Source organism: Helianthus annuus, chromosome 3 (assembly GCF_002127325.2).
Source record: "Helianthus annuus cultivar XRQ/B chromosome 3, HanXRQr2.0-SUNRISE, whole genome shotgun sequence".
Taxonomy (NCBI): domain Eukaryota; kingdom Viridiplantae; phylum Streptophyta; class Magnoliopsida; order Asterales; family Asteraceae; genus Helianthus; species Helianthus annuus.
The window spans coordinates 147,850,058-147,867,276 of NC_035435.2; the positions used below are offsets into that span (position 1 = coordinate 147,850,058).

The 17,219-nt window shown below is 36.6% G+C and overlaps 2 protein-coding genes and 1 non-coding gene across 7 annotated transcripts; 1 reads left to right on the forward strand and 2 right to left on the reverse strand.

The window, feature by feature from the left end:
* Positions 1-164: 164 nt before the first annotated feature.
* Positions 165-3,166, forward strand: LOC110941503 (GTP-binding protein OBGC, chloroplastic). 3 transcript variants are annotated; one of them, XM_035987554.1, is made up of 7 exons: positions 165-221; positions 287-499; positions 1,358-1,652; positions 1,741-1,900; positions 1,992-2,100; positions 2,245-2,382; positions 2,798-3,166. In XM_035987554.1, the coding sequence occupies exons 3-6, from the start codon at positions 1,433-1,435 to the stop codon at positions 2,335-2,337; spliced, it is 582 nt and encodes a 193-aa protein (XP_035843447.1). In that variant the 5' UTR covers positions 165-221; positions 287-499; positions 1,358-1,432; the 3' UTR covers positions 2,338-2,382; positions 2,798-3,166. The 3 variants fall into 3 exon arrangements, with proteins under 3 accessions (XP_035843447.1, XP_035843445.1, XP_035843448.1); XM_035987552.1 differs by having other exon boundaries at positions 165-499; XM_035987555.1 differs by having other exon boundaries at positions 165-499; positions 2,245-2,362; positions 2,798-3,154.
* LOC110929931 (DNA mismatch repair protein MSH5) lies at positions 432-12,236 on the reverse strand. Of its 3 annotated transcripts, none has more exons than XM_022173120.2 (34): positions 12,113-12,236; positions 11,401-11,432; positions 11,110-11,174; positions 10,765-10,845; positions 10,615-10,687; positions 10,096-10,159; positions 9,762-9,916; positions 9,583-9,684; positions 9,488-9,515; positions 9,381-9,412; positions 9,228-9,285; positions 9,026-9,112; positions 8,828-8,884; positions 8,433-8,534; positions 8,282-8,326; positions 8,087-8,164; positions 7,938-7,988; positions 7,715-7,796; positions 6,810-6,883; positions 6,626-6,725; positions 6,279-6,375; positions 6,080-6,169; positions 5,862-5,926; positions 5,715-5,773; positions 5,476-5,552; positions 5,287-5,373; positions 5,139-5,200; positions 5,008-5,069; positions 4,878-4,931; positions 4,701-4,786; positions 4,598-4,629; positions 4,495-4,518; positions 3,575-3,690; positions 3,229-3,483 (listed from the first exon to the last, which is right to left on the reverse strand). In XM_022173120.2, exons 1-34 carry the CDS (start codon positions 12,149-12,151, stop codon positions 3,397-3,399), a joined length of 2,403 nt encoding a protein of 800 aa, XP_022028812.1. In that variant the 5' UTR covers positions 12,152-12,236; the 3' UTR covers positions 3,229-3,396. The 3 variants fall into 3 exon arrangements, with proteins under 3 accessions (XP_035843444.1, XP_022028812.1, XP_022028811.1); XM_022173119.2 differs by having other exon boundaries at positions 11,080-11,174; XM_035987551.1 differs by lacking the exons at positions 3,229-3,483; positions 3,575-3,690 and adding an exon at positions 432-542 and having other exon boundaries at positions 11,080-11,174.
* LOC118491043 lies at positions 7,277-7,472 on the reverse strand. Its single transcript, XR_004890268.1, has one exon. It is a non-coding gene; the product is annotated as a U2 spliceosomal RNA (small nuclear RNA).
* Positions 12,237-17,219: the final 4,983 nt, after the last annotated feature.

Sequence of the window (17,219 nt, forward strand, 5' to 3'; positions counted from 1 at the left end):
GGTTACTCTCGAAGTACTTCATTTGATCCGGTAGATGTCCCGAGAGTCCTCAGAATTTATTTTGTTTGCCGTTAAAAAAAAGATCACCCTTTTCTTGTCCTCTTTGAAAAATCCACCCCTGCCTTCTCATTCTACTCGCTTTCACCACTTTCCGGCAACCGTTCACACAAAAGGTGAGGAAACCCTAATCAAAATTCCGTTTCGTGATCATCTTCGATTCAGTATGATTTCTTTAGTTTAAATTTGATAACACAACGACCTCATTTATTAATGCTGATCTTGATAGGGCTTCCAGTCGATATCAAATTGAGATGGCAACTGCGGTAGATGAAGTCGGAGAACCGATTCCGACATCGGCGGTGCTGATGTCAGCGTCGAAGCATATCGCTGGTAAATGCAGAGGCCAAAATATCGCCTTTTTGAAGTGCAAAAAAGACGATCCTAACCCTGAGAAATGCCTTGATAAAGGCAATCAAGTCACCCGTTGCGTTCTTTCACCGTGAGTCTTCAGTTTTTTGCATATTTGAATCTCGTATTATCATCTACATAGACACATATTAGTTATATTATGTTTAGGGGTGCAAATGAACCAAATGTTAGCCGAAGTGTTCGTGAACCGTTCGGCAGGAAGTTCATTCATTTATTTAAATGAAGTTCGTTCGTTTATTACACAAACGAACACGAACAAGAAATTTCGTTCGTTTAGTTAAATGAACAAACATGAACAAAGTCCGCGTTTGTTCATTTATGTTCGTTCGTGAACGTTCGGTAACGTGTTCGATAGTTCATTAGTGTTTAGTTTTTATATTTTATTTAAATACTTCAAAACTCCGACAAATAAAATGTTTAATAAGTGTCAGTGTATTAAATATTTTGTGCTCATTTGCGTTCGTTTCGTCCGTTGCCTAAAGTTAACAAACAAACATGAACAAGTACATTTCCTTAACAAACGAACACACACAAAAAATCTCGTTCGGTAAGTGTTCATGAACAGTTCGTGAACCGATTCCGGCAAATAAAATGTTTAATAAGTGGCAGTTTTGATCCATTTTGTTTTGAATGGGTCGATTTGGGTTATGTTTTATCCCAAACTGGTGGGTCAAATAAAAAAGTTTTGATGAAAATGAATGGGTCAAATGAGTTGGCTGAATCGTATTTTTAAAGCATACAACCTGCAATTTACTTTATTATTGAAAACATTAATTATTGATAAAAATTGTAATAAGAAAGTGTTTTAACCCGTGACCCGCCAGCCCGTTTGGCTACCTCTAATATCTAGTAATTATTTCAAAAGCTTTTCTGTTTGATGCATTTTAAGATATTATTGCGAATTAATAATTTTATCATAAAAATGAAGGCTTAGGTACACATTGTTGATGGCTCATCTCAACAACCGGAGTATGAATACGACGCAGTTCGACTTGAACTGGAAATGTTCAGTCCTGAAATTGCTGAAAAACCATATGTAGTTGCATACAACAAAATGGATCTCCCTGATGCATATGAAAAATGGGAATCATTCCGGAAACACCTTCAGTCGCGTGGGATTGTACCTTTTTGCATCAGTGCAATAAATAGACAAGGGACTAGAGAATTAATTACTGCTGCTTATGAGCTTATACGCCAACAAGTTGAAGATAAAAAAGAAGATAGTAAGCAATTTTTTTTATCTTTTAGCTTAAATTCATAAGCATTTGATGTTTTTCTTTTATATATATTGATGATTTTTGTCTTGTGTAGGTTGGAGAGATCCGGTGCATTTTAGTCATGTGGCTGAAATGGTGAAAAAGCAACGAACGACTCCCATAAATGAATTTGAGATCTCTCATGATAGTAGCTCCAATACATGGCATATTGAAGGCGCGGGTTTGCAACGGTTTGTTCAAATGACTAATTGGAGGTAAGTTTATTCTAATTGTATTTTACTTTGCTTGTTTTTTGGTTAATGTTGTGAATTGTAATGATACTTAAAGTTACTTGTTCTGCAATAGATATATGGATTCTGATAGAAGGTTTCAGCATGTGCTAGAGGCATGTGGTGTTAACAAGTCGTTAGTTAAGCGTGGTGTGAAGGAAGGTGACACAGTCATCATTGGTGAGGTATGGTCAACCAACCTGTTTTGACCCGCTCCCTGTTGTTTTGTCCCAAACTCGTTCCCGACGGACATACCCATTTGTCAACTATATAATGTTTGAATACATCAAAGACTTGTGCTAATTAATATGTTTTTTTGTTTATGCTAGATGGAGATGGTATGGCATAATTCTCCGAACAGTTCTGGCCCTAACAGGAAGATCTCAACAGATTCTGTGAAGTGGGCTGATTGGAAACAATAAACCATATTATTCTAGTCAAAGAAAGGTGCTGGTTATTTTATGAAGGTGTGCATTTTCCAGCCACATGCGGCAACTTTTATATATTTTAATATCGCGACTTAAATCGGCTTTGAATAACCAGTTTCGTACTAGTCACAACAAAACTAAAACTGATTATCCAAGGGTATTGTTACCTTTTTTTTTACCACTTTTAAACAAAGTATTTAAGTGACTTCCTTCCATTCCCATTCCACAAAACATCTCTATACTTTGCAAAAATGACCTTTTTGTTCCTTTTTCCATTCTTTAACATATGTTTGTAACAACTGATTCCATATCATATGATAACTTTCAAAATGCATATCCAATCACCCATTTATTACTGTATAGTATGATTATGATGTTAGGCTTTCACTAGCGTAAAATGTGTTTGACGCTTATCACTTTGCTAAACCTATGATTTGTACACTCTTGTGTGCAGTGGATGACATATGTTGGAGTTACAGTAAGTACTGGATATATACGCCTCATTGGGCCGGATAATGTGACAAACAGCCGTAGACGGTTGGGCTAGAATGTCGGATCCGAATCTCATCATATCATATGGAACCCCAAGTTGGAACTCAACAGTTTTTCCTAATTTTTACAATTTCAAATTATTTTTATGTTGTAAAACATGGGATATTTGATTGCAATAATTTTTACGCATTTGTTTAGGTAGTCAAATTAATTCCTGAGGTGTTTTAGGCTCGACTTGCCTGATTTATATTTATCCTATAAAGAGAGATGTATGTAATTGTTGAACATTAGATATTTCATCAATTTTCTTTCAGGGTGCTTTTACAGGTGTGCCTCCACTAAACGTCTCATGGTCGGACACACATACATATATAATCGATCCTCATTATCGTGTCATTAAAGATATAAGTTTTGCAATCTATGCCTAATGTTTTGTTAAACGATGTTGTAATCCTCTGTTGTTCTTGTTTGTTTGCCCCATCATAACGCTAAGAGACTAAAGTTGAGCAAAAAATCTACATACCATTTTGAACAGTACCAAATATGATTTGAGGTACAAAATCATTGTTGACCAGGACACATATCTTGAAAGAACAGAGACAAATCGCCATTGATAGCATCGAAAGCTACCATCTTCTCCACAGCATTCTGTCATTTGATTCATATCGCTAAAGTTAATATGGAGCTAGCAGATAAACACAACTGGAATGCAAACATATAATCTTTATGAATATGGCACCTTATATAGCTCATCTTGAGCTGTTATCTTTTCATCACATGCGCGATCGATATGTATACCTTTAGTGGTAGCATCCAATATAAACGCCGCTCTCTTAATTACTTCTTGAGGAACACCTACAAGATTGTATGATATTGCAAGCCCGATAAAAAGAAGAAACGGAATGACCTTGTACAATAATTATTTCCCTCTAAACCAAAATTCACACGTTTTCCTTCGGTTGGGGGAGAAATTTTTTGTTAGGGTCACAACAGATACCTTTTTTGCATTTGCTTCTAGTACTCTACCATGACAATTTGAGAGGTCAAACCACAAGAAAATGATAATGGAAACCCCTATTAATAGAAAATTTAGCTGGTCGGAGAGTCAACAGCCAAAGACCCCCTCTACTTCTGCCAGGTAGGGGGTAAATGAGCCGAGCTCTGGATCTCACAAGTTGGGCTCGAGCTTGGGTCGTTTATTGTTTATGAATTATTTTATTAATTTGTTTACATACAGATCTTTTATATATATATATTATTTAGCTGTTTTTATTACAAAAATATATAATAATAATAACTATTATGTAAATATATAAAAAAGTATACCGCTCGCAAGCCTACTCGAGTTCGATAAGTGAAGCTTGGGCACATTTATTAAACAAGCTTATTTTTAGGCTTGAGGTATGGCTCGAGCTCGTTTATGCTCGGCTCTATTCAAGCTTTTGGGCTTTTAACAAGCCGATGTCGATAGCTTGTGAGCGCTTTGGCTCGTTTCGACCCCTAAGTACAGGTTCTATTTCTATCAAAGTATGATTTCCTTACATTCTTAATATACTAAGAGTATTTGGGCAATATATCGTAGTAATTGGTAAAATGATATCCGAGGGTATAAAATTTACTCGGTGTCTTTTATTTTAATGTAGCATGGTTGAAACATACCGGCAAGTAGAGCACAATGAAGTCCTGAAACAAGAATTAAAGTGAGTGACAAAAACGAAGATATAAAAACCGAGATACAAGTGAAAATCAAATATTAACTCACCATAACTAAGAAGTGTATGTCCAGGAACCAGCCTAACATATACAAGAAGTCAGATTAACTGCACATGCTAACAAGGTTAAGTTTTAAAGCGTTGATGATTTACCTATATAGAAATACAATTTCCTCGAGGGCTTCATTACTGTTGTCAGGTCTTAGCACACTCATGGTGTAGTATTTGACTTTATCTGACTGGTGTTTGTCAATGATTAGAAACATTAAACCGTCACACATGGATATGCTCAAGAAACTATAAATCTTTCAAAGTTATTGTATTGCATACCTGAGATAAATGACTATCAACAAATATCTGGGTCAAGTGAGTGCAAATTAGAACCTGCAGCATAAGTGCATGAGTACAACTAGGGAACAGTCTCATATGATAAATGAGTGACATTTAAAGAGTAACAAACCTTCGGAGGAGCATACATCGAGATAAAATGATCAATAGTTCCACCAAGCAGACCGATACCATCTAGAAAAAATATGAGCATGATTAGTGTACAATACAAAATCGATTAAACATGGAAAATTAATGACTAACCTTCAGTAAGAGTTCCCTTGCCAAATTCGTCTAGTAAACATAATGACCGAGAAGTAGCATGCCTTTGAAGTTTTTAACATCAGTATAAACTTCCAAAAAAAAAATTTGATTGGATGGTGAGATCTCATTCAGTTTACATAACAGATACCTTAGCATCATTCCAACTTGGTGCAAATCAATCATGAATGTGGATTGTTCCGCAGTCATAAGCTTGCTTCCCATGGCACAGAAAATTCTATCATTTGCCATTTATGGTGGTCAGTCTTCTATTAGTAATAAACTCATTTCAAGATTATTATAATCGCATATAAAATAAAAAGGATTAAAAAAACCCAACCTATCAGTTAAGCCCACTTTCGCAGCATCTGCTGGAACAAAACTTCCAATGTGGGCAAGAAAAACTATTAATGCTACCTGCATTTTAATTTTTAATGACAATGTGATTGTTGAATTAGAAAAAATCAACCATGATAACTTTTGATTTTCCGTGACCGTTGAACACGGGCTTCATAGGACTCTATGTGAAAGTTTATATGAAACAAATGAAAATAGAAACATATGCTATATAGATATAACCTGCTTTATATATATGCTTTTTCCTGAATAATTAGGTCCTGTAATTATATGAACGTTCCCTGAAAAAATGAAATATGAAAAAATCATAAATGAAACGTTATGATGTAATAAACGATATCTAAATCCAAATAAACTAAGAAACAATACCCTGATCAATAATCTTTGTATCATTAGGAATAAAAGTGTCAACTGTCATTTCCTGCAAAACATGTCTACAACCAGCTATATGTTACTCTCTACTTAAATGCATATGAATTCACTTAAGCAGATTCACTTAAGCAGTCGATTATGAAAAGGGCGGCTTGAAGAATATCATATTTGTATTTTTGAAGAGAAAAAAAAAAGTATAAATAAAAAGTTCTGACCTTCCGTTACGAATATCAAGCACAGCTTCAGCAGTCAGTATGGGCCTTACGTAATTGTTTTGACGAGCAACCAATGCCAATGACAAAAAGCTACACAGCCATGAGCAATTATAGTCAGGAACATACAAAATATCATGTTACAGAATCCTTCTACGGAAATGAAGAAAAATGAAATAAACAAATTAAGAATGTATCTAACCAGTCAAGTTCTGCTGCAAAATTGATTCCCTTGAGCAGATGCATCGAGAACTCGAGAATATGTGACACCAAGTCCCTTGTGATAGCTCTCTCCATGTCTTGATAAGGATCGGGTAAATAGAAAAAGGAAATGAGAAATTTTTTATTAAAACATATATAAGCATGAAGAGTCAACTTAATTCCAAAAGTCGCAGCATATATAGTATATTTGTGTGCAGAAAAAGGAATTTCTGAATGAAAATTTCAATGAATTTTTACACTCATTTCACTGGTTTCAAGCATCTGTTTATAATTTTCATTAAACAAATACGACTATACGAGAAAGGAACATGATCCTTTTTTTATTACCTAGAATTTTATGATATATGTCTCCTAAAAGGCTGTCCAGTTCTCTTGTCTTTGCATTGCGGTAATAGAACCTCTTAACATCACCATCTTCATCAGAGAACTAGGAACAGAACACGCGTTTTCTAAATTAGGATCCGAAAAAAGCGTTTCGAGAGCAGGACATGCTTAAAATAACCCAGCTTACAGCAAATTCATAGTCTTGAAGTTCCTCTAAAATGCGTTCATCTAGCTTTTCTTCAAAGATGCACATCAGATATCCTATTTTGAAACATTAATCGAAAGTAAGACCATAAAAGACGTCTTCAATTTCAACATTTAAGAAACAATAGCTCAACTTGTTTGAAAAGCCAACAGTCCACTCAATTCCAGATTTTGATTGATCTTTACAACAGTTTCTAAAAGATCAATTTTCAGGTATTAATTAATGTAATACATAATTTCACTAAAACTAAAAGAAATTTAATGTACTTTCAACTAATTCAATAGATAGCAGCAGTTCTTTCAACTACAAAACTTGATTAATATATATACTAAAATTTATATAAAAAATCAATAATTTAAGTAATTAAAGATTATCACTAAGATAACGAAAAAATTAAAATAACATTTATGAACAAGTGTTTTCATTTATAAAATCTTGACTAGGGTTTGGAGGGGTGCGCCAGGCCAAGGCAGTAGTGCAACACCAAGGCGACGCGTAAAGACCCCAATAGCAAGCTATTGTGATGGGCCTTTCCCCATAAAAAATTAGATTAATATCGAGTGGGCCGATGGCCCACGTATCAGATATTAAACTGATAAGAACAGATACTACACTTGATCTTAGCCAAAAGGCCGAGAAAGGTATGCTTTCACCATTCCTGGGCCGCTCATTATATAGGCACAGCCTTCAGCTGCTATTGTTCATAGAGTCGATGTGGGACTGTGAGTTAATTTTTCCCTTTGCTTGTCATCTCTCAAAATTCATACCTTAAGTAATGTATATTATTGTTTAGTATAATATAACTAGCCTTTAAATATCATAAAGTAACGCTGATTAATGTCTAATAAACTGTAAAAGATCAAACACGGTAAAAAAATGTAGCATACCTATCTGATTTATATAAATAACTTGTGGAAGCAGTTTGTCTCTTGACATGTAAGGAAGACGTGCAAGTTCCAATGATGACACCTGTTGAGCAGTCGTATAATCAGATTAGCACAATGGATACCCAAAGTTACTTGATAATTTTGTTTAATGTTCCAATGCTGCCTCAATTAGAACATTTGTATAACCAGAAAACAATTTGTAATGTGAATTAATTAATAGCACCTCTTCCAAAAATTCTGGTAATTCTTCATATATTTGCCTCAGTTCATCCAGCTGCATTTAAATACGAAAAGAAGTTTTGTCAAGAGAACGGAACGTACACATAAAGAAGTAAACGGGTAGTTAAGAAAGCCGCTGATAATGTCCTAAACCTCGTCACAAAAACCATCTTTCACAGTTGTCTCATAGCCTTTGTCTTTACTTCTGTTTACATCAACAACACCAATTACCTATAAATATAACAAGAAATCAGAAAATAACTGTTAAACTCAACAGGGAATCATTTATCCACATTACTTAACATTAAGCTAGAACTTAGAGGAGGAAGAAACAGATATCTTTCTAACCAGTTCATATACATAAGCTAAATCCATTGATATGCATGAAGCAGCCTGTCATAACCCAAAAACTGGTTAATAACCTGTCAATTAAAGCGACAGTATGGTAAAAATGACAAAATACTGCAGGGATACCATGCTTGGGAAAATTAATTAATACCTTCTCAACAATATTTACACTGAAATAGTTAGCTTGCTCCTGAAGATTTTCAGAAATTCCTAGTTCAAATATTTTGTTGATATGCAGCAGTGCAGAAAGGCTCTACAAGATAAAAGCATACATGGTTATATAAAAGTTGTTAATAAAGCCATATAATGTATAGGCATGCATCACAAGTTGTCATCTAATATTCATGTCAATAATCAACAACTACAACAGATGCATAAATGCAAACCAGTTGTTTATATCATTCAACTGCAGAAGCAGATTTTAACATAATAAGGTGTTTCGGCCCAAAAACATAGGATATAGTTTGATCGCTATGCACTATTCAGTTAAATGAGTACTACTAAGTGGAACTTCAACAGAAGGATGGAACAAAGAGCAAAGATTACCTTTAGAAACGCAGTCCAATCACCACAGGTGCATACTGAACTCGGGGAATTGAATTTCTTCCATGACAAAGAAATGAAAACGATGAAGAGAAACTTATACATGATAAAGATACAGAAATAATAATTCTTATACAGTTATAGTATATTAATAGACTTGACACTAGCTATAGTGATCAAACAGAAAAAGAAGTGTTGCACCTTCAGTATGTGCGGAACATCCTTGACAGATTTCAGTGTATCACGTAAAGAAGTTAAAAGTTCTTCAGATGAAACAAAGAACGATATCTGAATCTATTAAAGGAAACAAGTCACAACTGTTTTTGTGGATATGGAATAAAGCACAGACCAGTGAGTATTAGTCATCCTTAAACTTCCATATACTATACAAAAGATAGGATACAACATTAAGACGACTGTTCAAGTTGTCAAGGTCTAGTATGGGCCTGAGAAACCATGTCCTGGTACCGAAAACAACAATCATTCAACACCAACAGTACGGACTTGTAGGTAAAGTTTTATAATTACTGAAATTAACATGGAAATCAATGTTTACCTTAAAAGACGTTTACCCATGGGTGTGACACACTAAAGTAGAAAAGATCGATCAGATAATAAATTTAAAGGAAAAGCAGACTTAAAAGAAGAATGCATTTTCCACACCTTATTCATCATGCCAAATACAGAAAACCTGCAAATAAACAAATATTATTACTTACTTTTGAGACATAAAAAACAGAATTAGGAAAAAAAATTACCCTTCTTTTGCTCTACCAATTCCCATGTGGCTTGGATGTTTGTCGGTTTGGAATATCTGCAATGCCTCGTGAGCAGCAGAGTCAACTTTAAGGAATTTGTTTCTGCATTTAAGATGGGAAAACTATAGCAGGAACCAGTAGATTCTAGTATGAAAAAAGAAAAGATTATGATAAGATACAATGAAATTTGCATGACAGAATTGATTGCAATTGATACACTCCCACACTCATTTTGTTCAATGGTGTCCACGACTCTTTCGGTCTCCAATATGGCAAGAAGACCCCCACTAGCACGAACTTGCACTTCACTCTCAATGTCCATCATAGAACTTAGCTACAGTTTAATAAAAGTAAAATGATGACACAACCATGTGATTTCATCGGCCTATCATAGAAATCAAATACATAAAGAAGACATGGTATGGGCTGATATCATTTATGACTAACAAATGCATCAAACCAACAATGAACCTATGGAGGAGGGGAGCTTGGTAAAATGATGTGATAACTTACAAAGCAGATTCTTTCTTTGACGTTTAACCCATCATCCATTCCAGTTACCCGAAGATATACTAATCTGTGTTAATATAATAAGAGAGATAATATCAAAAAAGGTATTAAGAAGAAAGATTAGAGTATGTCTACATCATTAGGCAAAATGAAAAGATGCAACTAAAAAGACTGTAATCAAACTAACTCCTTTGCCTCTATTATCTAAGAACAGTCAACTATCTTACTCACTAAAATCTGTATAGTTCAACTTAAACAACAAAAGCTATATAGACAGATTATAAGGAAACATTGGCTATATGACAAATATAAGTCAAGAAAGTATTTACTAATACCCATGAACTGTTATTATCGAATCCAGATGTTTATATTTGCTAAAAGGTAGACAGAATTATTAACCATTTACTTGACAAGTTTGTTTGTCCAACCCTCAAAAGCAGTTATCATTAACTATAAATTTTGGCGGCAACCAAATAGCATGTGGAATTGTATAATTTAAGACCTTCTCAGTGTATACTACACCTGTGCCATGCTTGTTCATAACTAAATACTGAACTCTTCATAAGCTTCACCGTATGCGCCTCACTTGCACCATCTGTATCACTGACAGGAGTAAATACAGACTTCACAAGCTCAATGTGCATAAAGACTACAAGGAAACTATGATATTACCATTCTGTTGTAAAGCAGCTAAGAGAGATTCTTCACTCTTGGTACTTGTGTATATGATCAACGGCTTAACCTGATACTTGACTGAGACATTATAAAAAACTATGATATTAACATTTTGTTGTTTAAATTACCTACAGTTAGATATTGATCCATTATGTGGAAAGAGGTAATAAAATTAACACTGAAAAGGGGAAGGGCGACCACATCCTCCCAATATCGGGAAATAAAATCCAAATCTTATTGATTAGCTAACAAAGTTGGCTCCAATTCGGATAAAATATCGTATCTAAGAGAACAAGCAAAAGTATCTTTTACCCATATCAATTAGAGGAAACTCTGCAGTACCGTCTTCCCAAAGTTCCAGCACATGGAGTTCACGTGTAAGACTATCATAATAGGAAATTCCAACTCTGAAAACATATTTGCATAATAAGTTAACTGCAGGATATTGTAAAATTCAAGAATATTATGTAAACTTCAATTCAATGATAATGACAAACTGAAATTTCATCAAGATGGTAGTCTTAGCATTTGGAGCACATTATGCTAATTATTAACCTAGAATGGCTGGATTACAATGCATACCATCGCAATAGGATTATCGAATATTGAGGTGTGTTCGCCTAAATAGCTTACCTATGACCATGCATGAGGCATGCCATGTAGACCTGCATGGAAAAGCCATGTTAGTGTCAAACAAGCACAAGCATAATATTGAATTATCAAATGTTAGGACAAACAAAATAACACTCAGGAAGCACATTATATAGTTTTTTTGGCGGGAATTCGTGAAATAAACAGCATTAATTTGGTCCTTATGATTTTCACTTTTTTTTAACAACAAATTTGGATCAATGACGAACAGCAGAGTATAACTTTTCACGAATTAATATAACTTTTTTTTATCATTTTATTAATCCGAAAGTTAGTTAAATGTGGAGGAGTACCTATCCACGTGGCAATGCCTAATTTGACCATTTCTTAAAAGGCCTTATTGGCTTATTAATATATCATTCTATTACTCCTTGTTCTCTCATCTTCTTCTTTTACTGATCGCTCACTTAATAGTTTATTCTACTGAATTATCGATGATAACAATAATCTGCAGTTGACCAGAAATCGATTTGCAATAGTTCATCCAAAATTATATATACATAGAATATGAAATCACAACGCACAATAAATCAAATATCAGCAGGAAGAACGCCTAATTAAGATATCACCAAAGGATAACATGAAAAAAGGAACAGCGAAAAATTAGGTTACAGAAAATGCAAATGCATGTAAGAAACGAACTGATCGAGTGAATATTATACAGATTACGAGTGATAACTAGTCGAAAACATACCTGATGCACGGATTCTGTTTCGTCGACCTCCTCCTCCATGGCGCCAAGCGATCGCGGAACACGAAGCGTGTGTGTGTGTGTGTGAGAGAGAGAGAGAGAGAGTTGTGTGTGTGTGTGTGTGTTTGGGATGGAGTGGTATGGCGATTTAATACTTGCAACCCACGTTAACCACTGTAGTACCGTTGGGTTTAAACAAGAAGGAAATGTGAGTCGGTGCTTTTTTTTTTTTTTATGGGAAACTATATTCTTTTTTAAAACCGGCCATGCGTTTTTCTAGCTACCTTTTAGGCATGGGATGTGTCTTTGAAGCGAAGTCACTTAAACCCAATAAAAAATGAACATATGACGTGAAAGACGCATAGGAGAAGTCTCAGATGCATGGGAGAAGTACCAGACACATGAGAAAGACCTTCAAAGACAATTAGTGTATATAGTTGAGTTAGTTTGAGTTAGTTGAGTTAGATGATGTGGCGTTTCGATGATGTGGCACTAGAGTTAGTTGAGTGTCTATATATACTTTGTAACCTCTCATTTGTATGATAACAGAAAATAATATCACACTTCAAGCCTTTATGGTATCAGAGCTTTGATACCTAGGGTTCCGGCAGTATAACAAATTTTTCCGACGAAGATTCCGGCCACTCTTCTTCTTCTCCGGTCATCACTCTTTCCTTTTCAATCTTCATTTCTTCTTCTCTATTCTTTCAATCGATTTCATGGCTGATACTACCTCTGATTCCTCTTCGTCTATCAGCAATTCATCAAACTCGAATACTCTACCTAATATCACCAATTTCCTGTCTATAAAACTCGATGATCAGAATTTTCTCAATTGGAGACATCAAATAACAACAGTTTTAAAAACTTTAGGTCTTCTTCAATACCTGAATGCTGATACAGCTGTTGTTCCTGATGTGAGTTTTGCAACTTATGAGCAGTGGATGAGATCAGATGGATATGTAATGGCTTTAATCACAGCTACTCTTTCACCATCGCTTATGCACATTGCTCGGAATGCTTCATCAGCATCTGCTCTCTGGAAATCCATTGATGAGTCATTTTTTCAACAAGTTTATGCTAAACAATCCTGGTACATGACTCAATTTCATTTGTTAAAACAAGAATCAAAGTCAGTAGTCGATTATCTGAATAGTGCCAAAGAAATTGTTGATGTGTTGAATGCTATTGGAAATCCGATAAGTGATGACATGCTTGTGTTACATATTTTACAAGGACTTAATCCTGAATTCGAAAATTTTGTAACAAATGTTGAAAACTCAACTGATAAACCAAATTTTGCTAAATTGAGATCAAAATTACTTACATATGAAGCAAGAATGAAACAACGGCAAAGCATTCATACTGTTCCTCTTACTGCCATGAATGCTAATGTGACGAATCCTCCTCATCGATCTGATTCTGGATCTGGATCTGGTTCTGAATCCGAATCTAAACAAACACAGTGCCAGATCTGTTCAAAATTTGGACATCCAGCATCTAATTTCTATTTCCGCTATGCAAATTCTTCACAAAATCGGAACAATGGAGGATTTCACGGAGGTTTTCGAGGTCGTACAGGTGGTCATAATTTTCTTGGTGGTTTTCGTGGTGGATTTCGTGGTGGTGCACGAGGAGGAAGCCGATTTCAAGCTAATTGTGCTGAATATGATTCTGGAAATCAAAACTGGAACTCTAATTCTTCGTTGAACATGTTGCATTTGAACCCTAATTTTGGTTCGCAGGGTTATTTTGGGGGTTCTGGAACTAGTAATGAATATGGATCACGAGTACCGGGTATGGTTGGTAATGGATCGGGTTTCATTGGAAATGGTTTAAATGGAGCAGGCCAAGGAATTTTAGGGGTTGGGCCTACTGGATTGAATACTTTTGCTGTTGGGCCTTTCATGCTTCAAATGGGCCTGGTCATGTGTTGAATTCTGGAACAAACAATTTTGCTGCTGGGCCTGGGTTTGGATCTGATCACTTCCAGCAATGGGCTGGAAAACAAACTGGTGAAAATGGTGGATTTCATTATGGGTTTCATGCTGATCTTTCGAGCGCGTGTCAACAAGTTGAGTCTTGGCTTCCTGACTCCGGTGCGTCCGCTCATATGACATCCGATCCATCTATGGTTTTTGATGCTACACCCTACACGGGTTCTGAGCGAGTTGTTATTGGTGATGGTACTCCCTTACCTATATCTCATATCGGTTTTGCTTTACTTCGCTTATCTACTTGTACTCTTCTACTTCGTTATGTTTTAGTGGTTCCTGGTCTTGCCAAGAACCTACTTTCCATTACACAGCTTGTTATAGATCACCCGATTGCTGTTATATATTCTCACTTTGGATTGTCTTTTCAGACACTCACGGGACAGGTCCTCCACCACATGCATGTTAGTCCCCACCAGCTTTACTCACTCTCTGCTACTTTCTCTGCATCTCGAGAGATTTGGCACTCTAGATTGGGACATCCATCTGATGCCGTTTCATCTAGACTTTCATTTTTACCTTTGAAAACTAAAACAGTGAATAATGTTTGTAATGCATGTAGTACTTCTAAATCTACTCGATTACCTTTTACTACAGTTGTATCACATTCTCTTGATCCATTACATATTGTTCATTGTGATATTTGGGGACCAGCACCAGTTATGTCTCGTTCGGGTTATCGTTATTTCATTACATTCATTGACGATTATAGTAGATTTACATGGATGTATCCATTGACGTGTCGTTCACAGGCTGTTGATGCTTTTCGACACTTTCGTCCTTTTGTCGAAAAGTTATTTTCTTGTTCTATTTTGAGCCTTCAGTGTGATGGAGCCCCTGAGCTCACTCGTGGTGACATGTCTCGTTATCTTTCTGAGGCCGGTATCTCGTATCGCATTTCTTGCCCTTATACACCCCAACAAAATGGGGTGGCTGAGCGCAAGAATAGACATTTGTCTGAGGTTGCTCGTGCCTTGTTATTTCATGCTCGTCTACCAAAGCGTTTTTGGTATGACGCCTTTGCCACTGCTTCGTATCTTATTAACCGGTTACCCACACCGGTTCTCCATCATTCTTCTCCATATGAGGTTTTGTTTGGCTCTCAGCCAGATTATTCCTCTCTTCGCACGTTTGGGTGTCTGTGTTATCCTTTTCTCGGTGATACTCGACTGGATAAACTTTCACCCAAATCCACTCCTTGTATTTTCATTGGATATGCTCCTAGCCATAGTGGCTATCTTTGTTATGATCCTCTTATTGATCGTACATATACCTCTCGACATGTTGTTTTTCATGAGGAGATTTTTGATATTCCTGGTAGTTCATCTGCTTCTTCTCCCCCTGTTTCTGATTCTTTACCGTTATTTTTTGTCCCTCCACCATCCTATACTCCTTCTTCTCCTCCTCCTTCTCCTCATTCTTCTTCTTCTTCTCCTCCTCCTTCTCCCCCACCACCCCCTCCTCCTCCACCACCTCCTTCTTCTACTTCTACTCGTCATCCTATGGTTACTCGTTCTCGTGATCACACTCGACATCCTCGACAGTTTCCTGATCATGTTGTTTTTCATGCTTCCACAGTTCCTACTACTGAGCCATCTACTTTTCATCAGGCTCAGCGGTTTTCAGTTTGGTGGGATGCGATGCGTGTTGAGATGGATGCTTTATCCGCCAACCAGACATGGTGTCTGGTTCCGACACCCATTGATGCCAACATTGTTGGTTGCAAGTGGGTTTACAGGATTAAGCGCAATCCAGATGGGTCTGTTAGCCGATATAAAGCCCGGCTTGTCGCCAAGGGCTTTCATCAGACTGAGGGTATTGACTATACTGAGACTTTTAGTCCAGTGGTCAAACCTACTACCATTCGGCTTGTCCTTTCACTTGCTTTCTCTCGAGGATGGTCTATTCGACAGGTGGATGTCAACAATGCTTTTCTGCATGGTGACTTATCTGAGACGGTTTACATGTCTCAGCCACCTGGTTTTGTTGATTCCACTAGACCGGATCATGTTTGTCTTCTGCAGAAGGCCTTGTATGGTCTGAAGCAGGCTCATAGGGCTTGGTTTTCCGAGCTTTGTTCTGCTCTTACTACTAGTGGTTTTACACAGTGCATCTCTGATACATCCCTCTTTGTATATAGAGTTGATTCTACTGTTTGCTATGTGTTGATCTATGTGGATGATATCATTATCACTGGGAGTTCTCCTACTTTTGTTACTACTTTGATTGCACGGGTACATTCGTAGTTTGCACTCAAAGATCTAGGAGAGTTATCTTATTTTTTGGGGGATCAGGCTACTTTCACCGATGATATTTTACATCTTTCTCAGCAGCGATATCTACTTGATTTACTTCATCTTACAGGTCTTTCTGAGTGCCGTCCTTTGCCTACTCCTGTTGCTTCTGGACGCCAGCTTTCTCGTCATACTGGTATTCCATTATCTGATCCATCTCTGTATCGGAGTACTGTTGGGGCTTTACAGTATTTGGTCTTGACTCGCCCAGAGATAGCATATGCGGTTAGTAAGGTGTCCCAGTTTTTACAGACTCCTACTGACCGACATTGGGCAGCGGTCAAGAGGATCTTACGGTATCTTAGAGGCACGAGTTCTTTTGGATTGAGTATACGTCGATCTGCTAGACTTGACATTCATGCTTATTCTGATGCTGATTGGGCAGGTTGCCCTGATGATCGCAGGTCGACTACTGGGTATTATGTTTTTCTTGGACCCAATCTTGTTAGTTGGAGTTCCAAGAAACAACGCACTGTGGCTTGTTCTAGTACTGAGACAGAGTATCGTGTGTTGGCTCATACAGCTGCTGAGATTCGATGGATTATGTCTTTATTACATGAGTTGCATATTGATTTACCTTGTCCACCGACTTTGTGGTGTGACAATCTTGGGGCCACATATCTTACAGTCAATCCTGTGTTCCATCAGCGTATGAAACACTTAGAGATTGATTTACATTTTATTCGTGACATGGTGTTGTCAGAGGTTTTACGAGTTCGACATGTTTCCACCACGGATCAGATTGCCGATTTATTAACCAAGGGGTTAGCTCATGCTCGTTTTGATACTTTGAGATCCAAGCTTCACATGGGTGATCCACGT